Source organism: Protomyctophum bolini, assembly GCF_963924005.1.
Source record: "Protomyctophum bolini genome assembly, chromosome: 4".
NCBI classification, from domain to species: Eukaryota; Metazoa; Chordata; class Actinopteri; order Myctophiformes; family Myctophidae; genus Protomyctophum; species Protomyctophum bolini.
Genome location: NC_137865.1, coordinates 1,174,375 through 1,187,935, shown reverse-complemented (window position 1 = coordinate 1,187,935; position 13,561 = coordinate 1,174,375). Strand labels below are relative to the sequence as shown.

The window sequence follows — 13,561 nt, the reverse complement described above, 5'->3', positions numbered from 1 at the left end:
TAGAAACAAGCCCAAATAATCAACTACACTTTAGAAACAAGCCCAAATAAACAACTACACTTTAGAAAAAAGCCCAAATAAGCAACCACACTTTTAGAAACAATACCAAATAAACAACTACACTTTAGAAACCAGCCCAAATAATCAACTACACTTTAGAAACAAGCCCAAATAATCAACTACACTTTAGAAACAAGCCCAAATAAACAACTACACTTTAGAGACAAGCCCAAATAAACAACTGCCGTACACTTCCGAAACAAGCCCAAATAAACAACTACACTTTAGAAACAAGCCCCCAAAACCTGTCAACATCGCAAAAAAACCACCAATGATATTTTACAAAAAGAAAAAAAAAGGGCTAAAAGAGTCGCTTGTAATCAGCACACATGGCAACCGCTGGGTGTTGGTTGGCGGTGGTGTGAAAAGAGCCACGCTGACACGCCCAAAACCAGTCCAACCAGAGTCACCCCCCAGTCCCTCCCGCCCCTCCCCCCCTATGACATCACCGCCTCAACGTGTTATTAAGTTTCTAAAACGACACAGTATCAATTGTCGCCGAGGATGGGATCTCCTGTGGTTTCCTCCGTCACTCAGTCCTCCTCGCATATAGCCTACAGTGACGCCTTTTTTTATTGTCTCATGATAGTTACCGACTTGGACGCATCGTCATACAAAAATCCACGTTTATGTTCTGTGACATAGTCGGTGTAGCACTTTAACCCAGGGTTATGCAACCTCAGGCACGGGTACACAAATCGCTGACACACTACTGGCATACATACGTGTGAGAGAGAGGCTTGGGAGAGAGAGTTTGGTTTAAAACCCATTTAGGCCCGACGTCGAAATCTTCTGGAAGAATTTATATTCAAAGATTTGTGCCGCATTTTCACGATTTTTGAAAAATAGCAGACCTACAAGCTTGTAGTGCGCCACTTGGTGGCGCGCTATGAGCTTGTAGATCTGCTATTTTTCAATAGCTAAAGTATTAAAAAAAGCTAAAAAATAGCAAAAAAAATCATATCACTAACCTCACCACCAAGTTAAGGCAGAAAATCGGTTTTCTTTACAGAAATAAAGCTAACTTCCCAATGATCTGTAGAAAAAGGGTTGTTGATGCTGTTTTTATGTCAGTTCTGGACTACGGTGATGTCATATATAGAAATGCTACCCTTACCACTCTTTTACCCCTAGATACAGTTTATCACTCAGCATTAAGGTTCATCACAGGTGAAAATTATAGCACTCACCATTGCACCCTTTATAATAAAGTAGGTTGGTCTTCCCTCTCTGAAAGGAGAAACATGCACTGGCAACAATTCATCTTTAAAGCCATTGATGAAAAGCTACCATCATACATCACACTACTATTAAAATGGAAAATAAATACTCGCCAGACCCGTTCAAGTGAATGGCTTAAACTAGAGGTTCCATCCATACAATCCGAACTAGGAAAGTCAGCCTTTTGCTTCGATGCCCCAACCACATGGAACACTTTACAGCAAACATTGAAAATTAATACCCCAATATCATATGGTCAATTTAACAACCTGCTTCTGAACCTCCCTACCTCAATATGTAACTGTTTCTAATTTATGTCTGTCTCATCATCTATATATATGTCTTTGCCTTACATGAAGATTTGTCTGTGTATATAAACTGCATGTCTTTAAATTGTTTTATATAATGTATGAAATGTAATCTCGTCAGCATTGAAAATGAGGGAGAACCTCAATTGCTCTTTCGAGAATAAATAAAGGTTTCAATCAATTACATAATGTTTGGGGTTCCCGCCCCTCTGTATCTCAGAGGAGGGCTGTGGACAGTTCAGAAACCTGTCAACTCACTCTGTGTCTCAGAGGAGGGCTGTGGACGGTTCAGAAACCTGTCTACTCACTCTGTGTCTCAGAGGAGGGCTGTGGACGGTTCAGAAATCTGTCAACTCACTCACTGTGTCTCAGAGGAGGGCTGTGGACGGTTCAGAAACCTGTCTACTCACTCTGTGTCTCAGAGGAGGGCTGTGGACGGTTCAGAAACCTGTCAACTCACTCACTGTGTCTCAGAGGAGGGCTGTGGACAGTTCAGAAACCGGTGACATCAATTTGCTATGTTTGAAACCATATCCCTGCTTTTTTTGTCTTTGCCTATGAATGACACATTCTTGCATAGCCAGGTGATCAGATACTGTGCCCATAGTAGTACGTCTGCTGATGTGATCTACATTAGAATGATTTGGGGCGGGAAGCACTTTGGGAGATGGCAAAAATAACAGCATTCCAGAAACATTTCAAAAGGTGTTGTTTTGTTAGGTCGGTTCTCCAACTGTCACCGGGAGCGGTTTTCAAAAGCAGTCGGAGCCGGATTCCTGAACAGGCCAAAGGTCTGGGGACCAACAGGGTATACAACTGCACAACTCTTGTACACTATCAGAGTTACAGACCCGTGCGGGGCCATTTGAAACACACTCAAGGACACTTTTGAGACCAATTTTTCCAATTTTCTAGGTATGCCCATAATGATGACCACAGATATGGTCTAAAAGTGTTTCTATGTCAGTGGTTCTCAAACATTTTCATGTCAAGGACCCCCAAAATATATATGTATTTGGCCGCCGACCCCCATCTGAAAACATGTTGTTCCAGGGACCCCCCCCCCCCCCCCAGAAGCAAAGATTCTAGTTAAAAAAACGTTCGCTCTGAAAGAATATCCTCAAACATTTGGGCCACATTTTCACGATTTTTCAAAAATAGCAGACCTACAAAGCTTGTAGATCTGCTATTTTCCAATAGCTAAAAAAGTACACCATAATGCTTAAAACCCCCAAAAGGGAGTTCCCCGCCCGCCAAAATGGCTTAACAAACACGACATGTCCAGTCAGTTTCCACCCCTTCTTCTTCTTCTCACCCGCTGAGGTTGCCCATGCTTCCCGCGCTGCCCACCATGCCTCCGTCGAAGATGTCGTGGCCCTTGCCCACGCTGTGGAAGCTCTTGACCGACATGGCGCGGGACAGCCTGCCCGGCTGCATCATGGCGAGGTTGCCCTGCGACCCCATGTTGTCCATGATGAACCCGCCGCCGCCGCCTGCGCTCTGGTGCATCTGGGAGGACTGCGTGGTCATCGCCGAGCTCATGCGCGTGTTGCGGTTGTTGATGCGGCTGATGGTGCGGTAGGCGGGCCCCTTGAACGAGTGAAACTGAGACGGGAGCACCTGGAAATAATTGCAATGCAGGCATTGAGTGAGACGCGCTTCGTGCAAAGTGACTTCACCGTATACGCAAGGTGAACGCATACATAGAGCGAATCACATAAAAACCTGCATATTTCATCGCAAAATCAAGGACTTTAGCTCAAGGATTTTAGCCTACGAGCTTTAGCCAACATAATCAAGGATTTTAGCCTACGTATTTTAGCCAACATAATCAAGGATTTTAGCCTACGTATTTTAGCCAACATAATCAAGGATTTTAGCCTACGTATTTTAGCCAACATAATCAAGGATTTTAGCCTACGTATTTTAGCCAACATAATCAAGGACCAAATGGGTCCTTTTGGTTCCATTTTGTACACTCTCAAGAGTTAAATTAACATTGATTATATATTGATTATATATTTATATAAATTGTGGTCCTGGGGGGGCTGTGAGGCGACGGCACTACCGACCGTGCCACCATGCCCCCCCCCCCCATAAATAAAGCTTTGAACTAAATAATAATCACTATTATGGGTCTAATTAAACATTTATTCAGCTCTTTTGAATGCATTAATTGTATTTACACTATTCGGCGATATATTTTTCTGCCTATTCGGGCCGAAAAAACCGAATGTGCCGAAAATGCATTTTCAGCCATTTTCTGCCGAATATTTTCTCGCTAGTTTGAACGAACGAACGAACGAACGAACGAACGAACATACGAACGGATGACCGACCTCCATGTCTCCTCCTCCTCCTCCTCCCCCTCCGTCCACCATCATCATGCCTCCTCTGGAGGACAACGTGCCGCTCAGACTGCGTCTCATGGGGAAGGCCGAGTTGACGCTCCGCTGCTGCTGCAGCCGGACCTGAGCGCCGCCGTAGCCGTTCATCCCCCCTCCTCCTCCTCCTCCGCCCTGGGCGCCGCCGTAGTCGCGGTCCGACACCATGCTGCCCGCGTCGCTGGGTTCTATACAGTTCTGCACACACGGAGGGGGTTTAAAGGTCAGAGGTTAATATCACTAGTACCCATTGCCACCCAGGGGGGGGGGGTTATTTAATCCATTAAAAACCCATTTTGGACTGAAAGAAAGGCTTCTGAATCCTAATAGTTTCCTGGAAAAAAAACATGTTTCTTTTTTTTTTGGAGTGGTGCAACCACTCCAAGGAACAACAATGTCCGTGTTCACCTATGCCTGTGTTCACCTGTGTGTGTCTGTGTTGGTTAATGAGCACCAGTATATTATGACTATGAGTACCAGTAGGGGCGCTGTTGTGCCAGAAACAGAGAGAGGGATAGTGCTGCACTGTTTCCTGCTAATGAGAGAGAGAGAGAGAGAGAGAGAGAGAGGTGGGGGGAGTTGCACCACTCATTTCACACGGGTGTGATTTCTTATAAATAAATTTCACCCCTGTGTCAATTATCTAATGTGATCCTGGGCTCAGTACACACCCTCCGCCAACCTAGTCCCCATGTATGGGGGACATGGGGAGAGCAACGGACTTGAACTCATGCTTCCTTCATGCCCGAGTGTCCAAGTTGATCCTTTACACCTGACAGGGGGGAGTTTCCCTGGTTGGACGTAGCGCGTGGAAGGAACACGTTATTCCAACCAGTTCCTTTCCCCTCCATCAGGCTGGCCAGGGGGAGGCAGTTTAGAGACCAGGATTACTGCACGTTTTTTGTGAGGGTACCTACCCTAGGGGACGCGGGGAAACAATGCAAACTCCACCCATGTTGTCAGTTGTGCTCAAGGACCCCCAGAATTATCTCTATTGACCCCCATCTGAAAATATGTTGTTCCAGGCAACCCCTCCAGAAGCAAATATTTTAGTTAAAATGTTTATACATATTCAATGATTTGCACACATTCACGACTTTTCAAAAATAGCAGACCTTCAAGCTCGTAGCGCACCACTCTGTGGCACGCTACGAGCTTGTAGATCGGGTTCATATCAACAAACTTCGTCTTTTGGATGAAACTTCGTCCTGATCGCTGGGTGTTGCTAATAGAAAGGACGGTGAACTTCGTCCTGGGCGATTGGGATGTTAACAGGTTGACTGTGCGGAGGCAGTGTAGATTCCAAAGAAAATCGGGCCGTAAACAAGGTACGCGCGACACGCAAACAGGTCGGGAGGGGCGCTGCCCAACAGCGGCCGTTTAAGACGTCCCAAAACACGTCCCAGACACCCCACGTCTCATTGAATGTGTGTGGACATCCTGGGCATCAGAAGTATTGTTTAGACGCGAGGACGATTCTTAACCCATTTAGACCCCGAGGTCGATTCTACAAAATGTCTTCTAAATCCTGACAGTTTTCGGAAGAACCCTATATGTTTCTATATCAGTGGTGTTCAACCTATTCCATGTCAAGGACCCCTAGAAGTATATAATGTATTTGGCCGCCGACCCCCGCATCTGAAAATATGCAGTTCCAGGGACGCTCCCCGAAAAGCAAAGATTTGAGTTTAAAAAAAGAATATATATTCAAAGATCTGCGCCCGACATTATCACGATTTTTCAAAAAAAACAGCAGACTTACAAACTGATCATTGACCTGGAACTGTGGCTGCTGTCTCATGGAGTGCAGGGACAGGGTGTCAGCGTTGAGACGGGTGGTGTAGCCTCCTCCACCTCCACCCTGCTGTCTGATGGAGGTGTGGTAGCCGCCACCTCCTCCTCCTCCCACAGTACTCATCCTCAGCTGGTTTAAGTCCACCGCCGAGCGAGACGTGTAGCCTCCGGACATACCCGAGGAGTACTGGGACATGGGCCGGGCCTGGGGGGGGGACGGGGGGGGGGACGGACAAGAGGACAATAATGAATTGCATTCTTATAGCGCTTAAAGTGCTCAAAGCGCTTTACGATGGGGCCATTCATTCATACATTGGGAGGTGAAGCGGCGAACAGCTGAATGAAGCTGTGGCTATACAACATGGACACAATGCTGACGACGGCATCTTCACATTTTAGGGCCAGTCACCGTTATTACATAATCGTCTAATCGCAAATTATTTGAGATAAATCACAAACGTTGCCACGTTGAAAAATGTTTGTACGTTAGGAAAAAAATCAGCGGATCTACAAGCTTACAACGTGCCACTTTGTGACACGCCGGTAAGCTTGTAGATCAGCTATTTTTACGCAATGTTTTATACTATGATGACTGAGATGAATGAATAGAGCGCCGAAGTCCCGACGTCACTCGCTCATCCCCCTGGTTCACGAAGTCATTTCTCTATGGAGAATAACATGGGGTGATCTTAGGGATGGGTCCGATTCATCGATTATCGTTAATAGGACCCGAAATCGATTATGAAAATTAATAATCGAAAAAAGAAAATCTCGTTTTTTTTTTTAATGAGTGTGAGTGACTGAGTGTGAGTGGAGATTGAATCCAATCAAGATACAGGTTTGGAGGATTTAGCAGGTGTTGGGAATTTACCTAATCAGGCTGGGGTTGCTATGGTGATCAATTGGCTCAACAGTGGTCCAGGGACCACCAGTAGTGGTCCTCATTTAAAAGATGGAGTCAGTAACCAAATGGACCCTTATTAACTCTCAAGAGTTAGAATTATTGTTAATCATCTACATCAGGGGTTCCCAAACTTTTTTGACTTGGGTACCCCTTGGGGGGGAAGAATTAATCGTTAATATTGAATTATACAAATCGATTTTCATTTTGGACACATTTACACATCCCTACTTGAAATCGTCTCATATAAGCATTGTGGCCCAAAAATAAACAAGCTGCCTCGGCGTTATTGTCAGGGAGGTGTGTCTCTGTATCGTTTACGACAGTCAGTCACTCATATATGATACAGTACAGTCTGTGTCTAGCGAAAATGTAACTAATCAGTAGCAGTAACAATAGTGTTTTCTCTCAGGCAGGTGATTCTTCATATCATATCCATGAAACGGCCTGGATGACATGTTTATTTTTCAAACACAGTTCTTATATGAGGCGATCTAAAACTCCCCTATGGGGATAATTACAATGCAAATAAAAAGTGCATGAACCCGTGGATTTGCGCCCTCTACCGATATTGACGTCAGACTTCGGTGCTCTATATGTCAGTCATTTATTGAACGTCAGTGATTTTTTTCATATCATGCCCTGTATCTGATTACGAGGCAAACAGACATTGTTTTATTCATATATTTCAATATTCAAAACACAATTACAATCATGGATCGCAATTATTAGTATGACAATTAAAGGACCACTTCAACCACTTTTCAACCTATCTCCATATAATTGGTCCTCACTAATAATCATGATAAAATGCCACATTTCCCACTCAGTCTGTGTCTCATAGGAGGGCTGCGGGGCGGTTCAGAAACCCGTCCACCAGTGACATCATCGATGGGTCTGTGACGTCTCATAGGAGGGCTGCGGGCGGTTCAGACACGCGTCCACCAGTGACATCATCGGGCTGTGGGCCGTTCAGAAACCCGTCCACCAGTGACATCATCGATGGGGAATCCAAGCTAATAGAAACTGCAGGCTTTTCCAGCCCTGAAAAGTCGCAATGCGCAGCCATGCTTTCACAGAAGACACACTGGCTTCTAATATGGAATCTAAATGAGAACTTCAATCCATGAGTAAAACAACATGTGTTTATAGGTCTGACTCTGTACTGAGCTGACAAAATGACACTGGAGAGAAGGAATCTGGAGCCTGGGCTGAGGTTGTCACAGCGTTGTACGACATATCACATCACGGATGCGCGCGCGCACGCACACACGCGCGCACGCACACACGCACACACACACACACACACACACCATGACGGGCCCGTGTCGGGAGGCTGGGTACATGTAGGAGAACTTGGAGGTGTGTGTGTGTGTGTGTGTGTGTGTGTGTGTGTGTGTGTGTGTGTGTGTGTGTGTGTGTACTGACCATGGCGGGGCGGGAGCCTGTGTACATGTAGGAGGACTTGGAGGTGAACCCTGGGTTGTAGGTCTGGAACTTTGTGGTAGAAGAACCTCCATATTCTGGAGGGGGGAGAGAGAGAGAGAGAGCGAGAGAGAGTTTTAGACATGGTGGAAGATATTTGTCCCAAAGCGACTGCAAAAAATAGCTTTATTGTTTATACCCTGTATAACATATATATATATATATATAAATATATAAACGACACAATGTGACATAGCTCGGTTTACAATTTTTTTATTGCATTTTCACACTCGCTTTGGCAATGTAAAGTAAACGTATGTTCTCTCATGCCAATGAAGCTCATTTGTTTTTACAGGTTAATACAGACCGGCAGTTCAGTTAAAACAGTCGTCGTCGTCGTCCCCTCCCCTCAATATTTCATGTCAAGGACGCCCAAAAATATATGTAATTAGCCGCCGACCCCCGTCTGAAAATATGTTGTTCCAGGAAACCCCCCCCTCCCCAGAAGCAAAGATTTAAAAAAACGCTGAAAGAATATTCAAAGATTTCTTTGCCACATTTTCACGATTTTTCAAAAATAGCTATTTTTCAATAGCTAAAGTATAACATAATGCTTAGAACACAAACAGGGGTTCCCGCACAGAATGGGTTAATACATCGTCAGGCCGAAACTTTGTTCCCCGGTCCCCTTTGTTCATCTTTTCTGGATTTCAACTCTGGATTAACGCTAATTCATCAAATCTCGGGATCTCGTCCCTGGCTACCTGTGCAAAGGTAAATTAATCTCGTTCATCTCGGGCACGGCTGCAGAGGAGTTAAGGTTTAATAAAAATAGCAACGTAGGACGCGAGTGTACATTGAATCACATCACACCAGAGCCGCTTGAAGCTGCAGTTGCTCTGCACGTGATACCTTACTTCCAAATGCTAAAACACCTCAGAGATTCCAGCAGACCAGTTGGGTCTAGTCTAGTCTCAGCACAGAGACACTCACAGGTCACTCAGCACTGAGGCGAAACGGAGACACTACACTGTCTCTCCGCATTCTGTGATCCTATAGTTTACTGAGACGCTACACTGTCTCTCTGCATTCTATGATCCTATAGTTTACTGAGACGCTACACTGTCTCTCTGCATTCTATGATCCTATAGTTTACTGAGACACTACACTGTCTCTCCGCATTCTGTGATCCTATAGTTTACTGAGACACTACACTGTCTCTCCGCATTCTGTGATCCTATAGTTTACTGAGACGCTACACTGTCTCTCCGCATTCTGTGATCCTATAGTTTACTGAGACGCTAAACTGTCTCTCTGCATTCTATGATCCTATAGTTTACTGAGACACTGCACTGTCTCTCTGCATTCTATGATCCTATAGTTTACTGAGACACTGCACTGTCTCTCTGCATTCTGTGATCCTATAGTTTACTGAGACACTGCACTGTCTCTCTGCATTCTATGATCCTATAGTTTACTGAGACACTACACTGTCTCTCTGCATGCTATGATCCTATAGTTTACTGAGACACTACACTGTCTCTCTGCATGCTATGATCCTATAGTTTACTGAGACACTGCACTGTCTCTCTGCATTCTATGATCCTATAGTTTACTGAGACGCTACACTGTCTCTCTGCATGCTATGATCCTATAGTTTACTGAGACGCTACACTGTCTCTCTGCATTCTATGATCCTATAGTTTACTGAGACGCTACACTGTCTCTCTGCATTCTATGATCCTATAGTTTACTGAGACACTGCACTGTCTCTCCGCATTCTATGATCCTATAGTTTACTGAGACGCTACACTGTCTCTCTGCATTCTAGTGATCCTATAGTTTACTGAGACACTACACTGTCTCTCTGCATTCTATGATCCTATAGTTTACTGAGACACTACACTGTCTCTCTGCATTCTATGTGATCCTATAGTTTACTGAGACACTACACTGTCTCTCTGCATTCTAGTGATCCTATAGTTTACTGAGACACTACACTGTCTCTCTGCATTCTATGATCCTATAGTTTACTGAGACACTACACTGTCTCTCTGCATTCTATGTGATCCTATAGTTTACTGAGACGCTACACTGTCTCTCTGCATTCTATGATCCTATAGTTTACTGAGACGCTACACTGTCTCTCTGCATTCTGTGATCCTATAGTTTACTGAGACGCTGCACTGTCTCTCTGCATTCTATGATCCTATAGTTTACTGAGACACTGCACTGTCTCTCTGCATACTATGATCCTATAGTTTACTGAGACACTGCACTGTCTCTCCGCATTCTATGATCCTATAGTTTACTGAGACGCTACACTGTCTCTCTGCATTCTGTGATCCTATAGTTTACTGAGACACTACACTGTCTCTCTGCATTCTATGATCCTATAGTTTACTGAGACGCTACACTGTCTCTCTGCATTCTAGTGATCCTATAGTTTACTGAGACACTACACTGTCTCTCTGCATTCTATGATCCTATAGTTTACTGAGACGCTACACTGTCTCTCTGCATTCTGTGATCCTATAGTTTACTGAGACGCTACACTGTCTCTCTGCATTCTATGTGATCCTATAGTTTACTGAGACACTACACTGTCTCTCTGCATTCTATGATCCTATAGTTTACTGAGACACTACACTGTCTCTCTGCATTCTGTGATCCTATAGTTTACTGAGACGCTACACTGTCTCTCCGCATTCTGTGATCCTATAGTTTACTGAGACACTGCACTGTCTCTCTGCATTCTATGATCCTATAGTTTACTGAGACACTACACTGTCTCTCTGCATTCTATGATCCTATAGTTTACTGAGACGCTACACTGTCTCTCTGCATTCTATGTGATCCTATAGTTTACTGAGACACTACACTGTCTCTCTGCATTCTATGATCCTATAGTTTACTGAGACGCTACACTGTCTCTCTGCATTCTATGATCCTATAGTTTACTGAGACGCTACACTGTCTCTCTGCATTCTATGATCCTATAGTTTACTGAGACACTACACTGTCTCTCTGCATTCTATGATCCTATAGTTTACTGAGACGCTACACTGTCTCTCTGCATTCTATGATCCTATAGTTTACTGAGACGCTACACTGTCTCTCTGCATTCTATGATCCTATAGTTTACTGAGACACTACACTGTCTCTCTGCATTCTATGATCCTATAGTTTACTGAGACACTACACTGTCTCTCTGCATTCTATGATCCTATAGTTTACTGAGACACTACTGTACACTGTCTCTCTGCATTATATGATCCTATTCCTATAGTTTATATAGCTATAGGATCATAGAATGCAGAGACAGTGTAGTGTCTCGGTAAACTTCATAATTTAAACCAAGAATCTAGCATCAATCTAAACCATTGTACTATTGAAATAACATGCTGTAAATTGAAACTACCGCTACCTACATTTTAAAAAACAACAAAAGCCCAAGGAAGAAAGACAAATGGCCAGGGAATGTCTGCATGTTTGTCAAAACTAGGTCAAGGTATGCATGTGCAGTAAATCTATGTCTATATGCGCGTGTGTACGTGTGCGTGTGTGTGTGTGTGTGTGTGTGTGTGTGTGTGTGTGTGTGTGTGTGTGTGTGTGTGTGTGTGACAGAGAGGCTCACATTCACAGCCTCAGCCTGATGACCTAAAAAAATATCTCCCCCGAGTCATAGAGAATTCCCTTTGGCTTAGTGGTTAAGAAGATGTTTGTTTATCCCACGCAGGAGACCCACGTTCGAATCCCGGGCATTGCGTGCGTGCGTGCCTGCGTGCGTGCGTGCGTGACCCATCCCATAATCTCCACCCCGATAGGCGTATCACAATGATTACAAAACCGTCACTTTGTGACACGCTGTAAGCTTGTAATTTGGCTGTAGATAAGCCATTTACAAAATATAAAATCAGACCCGTCTGAAGTGAACGTTCAACCACCAAGATCACATCACAGTTATCTTAGTGTAATGCCAATTAATTTGTCACCTTAAAATGTCGTAGTCATTCATGACAGCCCTTCATGACAGACACAGAGTGTGAGCGTTTATACTCTGTGACACACACACACACACACACACACACACACACACACACACACACACACACACACACACACACACACACACACACACACACAGATCTACGTGCCACGCTACGAGCTTGTACAGGTCTGCCATTTTTGAAAAATCTTGAAAATGTGGCGCAAATCTTTTAATATATTCTTTCAGACAGCGAACGTTTTCAACTCAACTCTTTTCTTCTGGGTATAGGTTCCCTGCCTGGAACTACAATATGTTCAGATGGGGGGTCGGAGGGGCCGGTCCTTGACATGAAATAGTTTGAGCACCACTGACATAGAAACATGTGTTTTTTTTCCCAGAAAACTCGATGATTTAGAAGACATTTTGTAGAATCGAGCTCAGGTCTAAATGGGTTAAAATGCCTCATTTTTTCAATTCATCAATGTGTACAGTATGGCTTCACATGGCTTATTATTTATTATTAACCCCTTTTGGGGCGGAAACCCCTTTTGGTGTTTTAAGCATCGTCATACTTTAGCCATTGAAAGCAGATCTACAAGCTCATAGTAGCACTCGGTGGTAGGTCTGCTATTTTTGAAAAATCGTGAAAATGTGGCGCAAATCTTTCAATATATATATGAAAGGTATCTTTTCAGAGACAAAGTTTTTAACTCAAATATTTGCTTCTGGGCGGGGGGGGGGGGGGGTCCCTGGAACATCATATTTTCAAATGGGGGTTGCAGGCGGCGAATTATAATTCTGGGGCTCCTTGACATGAAAATGTTTGAGAACCACTGACATAGAAACATGGGTTTTTTTCCAGAAAACTGGCAGGCATTTGTAGAATCGTTTTCAGGTCAAAATGGGTTAATAGTATCACTGCTGGCATCAATATGAAAATAACGTTGTGTACTACTAGTAGGGCTGTCAGTTCACCTCTATAATCCAATTCGAATTTCATTGCTTAATTATTTGTAATTTTCGAAAATATTCGAATATTTACATTGTTTATTTTAGCTCATATTTAGCCTATAATAATACACGTGGCTGGCATGTCTTGTGAGTTTTGGGAAGTGCATAGTTTTGACAGGTCTGCCTGCTGTGGACAGTGAAATCCTGACCATTAAACACGGGCAGAGGCAACGATAAAATCTATCATTCATTGTGAAGCCAGCAACATGTTGATGCAAACAGACGTGTACAGTAGCTGCTCGGCCTGCTCCAAATTATATTAGCATTCGTCTGTGTCTGCCCGTGTAAACGCAGCATCGAGTGTGTTATTAAGGAGGACTCCTTGGCTTCTAACGATATGGACCAGAGTTAAACTAATGTTAGCTCCCATGCTAACTAGTTGCTACCCTCGTCAGAAACAACACCACAGATCGGGTGGAAGATGCTGATATCACTTTGCTTGTGCCCGTGGATGGGAAATGAGATT

At 44.0% G+C, this 13,561-nt stretch overlaps 1 protein-coding gene across 1 annotated transcript in view; it reads right to left on the bottom strand.

Moving 5' to 3' along the window:
• pkp3a (plakophilin 3a) overlaps nucleotides 1-13,561 on the bottom strand; it is a gene marked incomplete at its 5' end in the record, with an annotated part of 49,208 nt that overhangs the window by 22,508 nt on the left and 13,139 nt on the right. Inside the window, 4 exons of the mRNA XM_080761187.1 lie at nucleotides 2,905-3,209; nucleotides 3,929-4,171; nucleotides 5,751-5,972; nucleotides 8,097-8,191. Coding sequence (XP_080617313.1) covers nucleotides 2,905-3,209; nucleotides 3,929-4,171; nucleotides 5,751-5,972; nucleotides 8,097-8,191 — 865 coding nt within the window. The remainder of the gene's footprint in view (nucleotides 1-2,904; nucleotides 3,210-3,928; nucleotides 4,172-5,750; nucleotides 5,973-8,096; nucleotides 8,192-13,561) is intronic.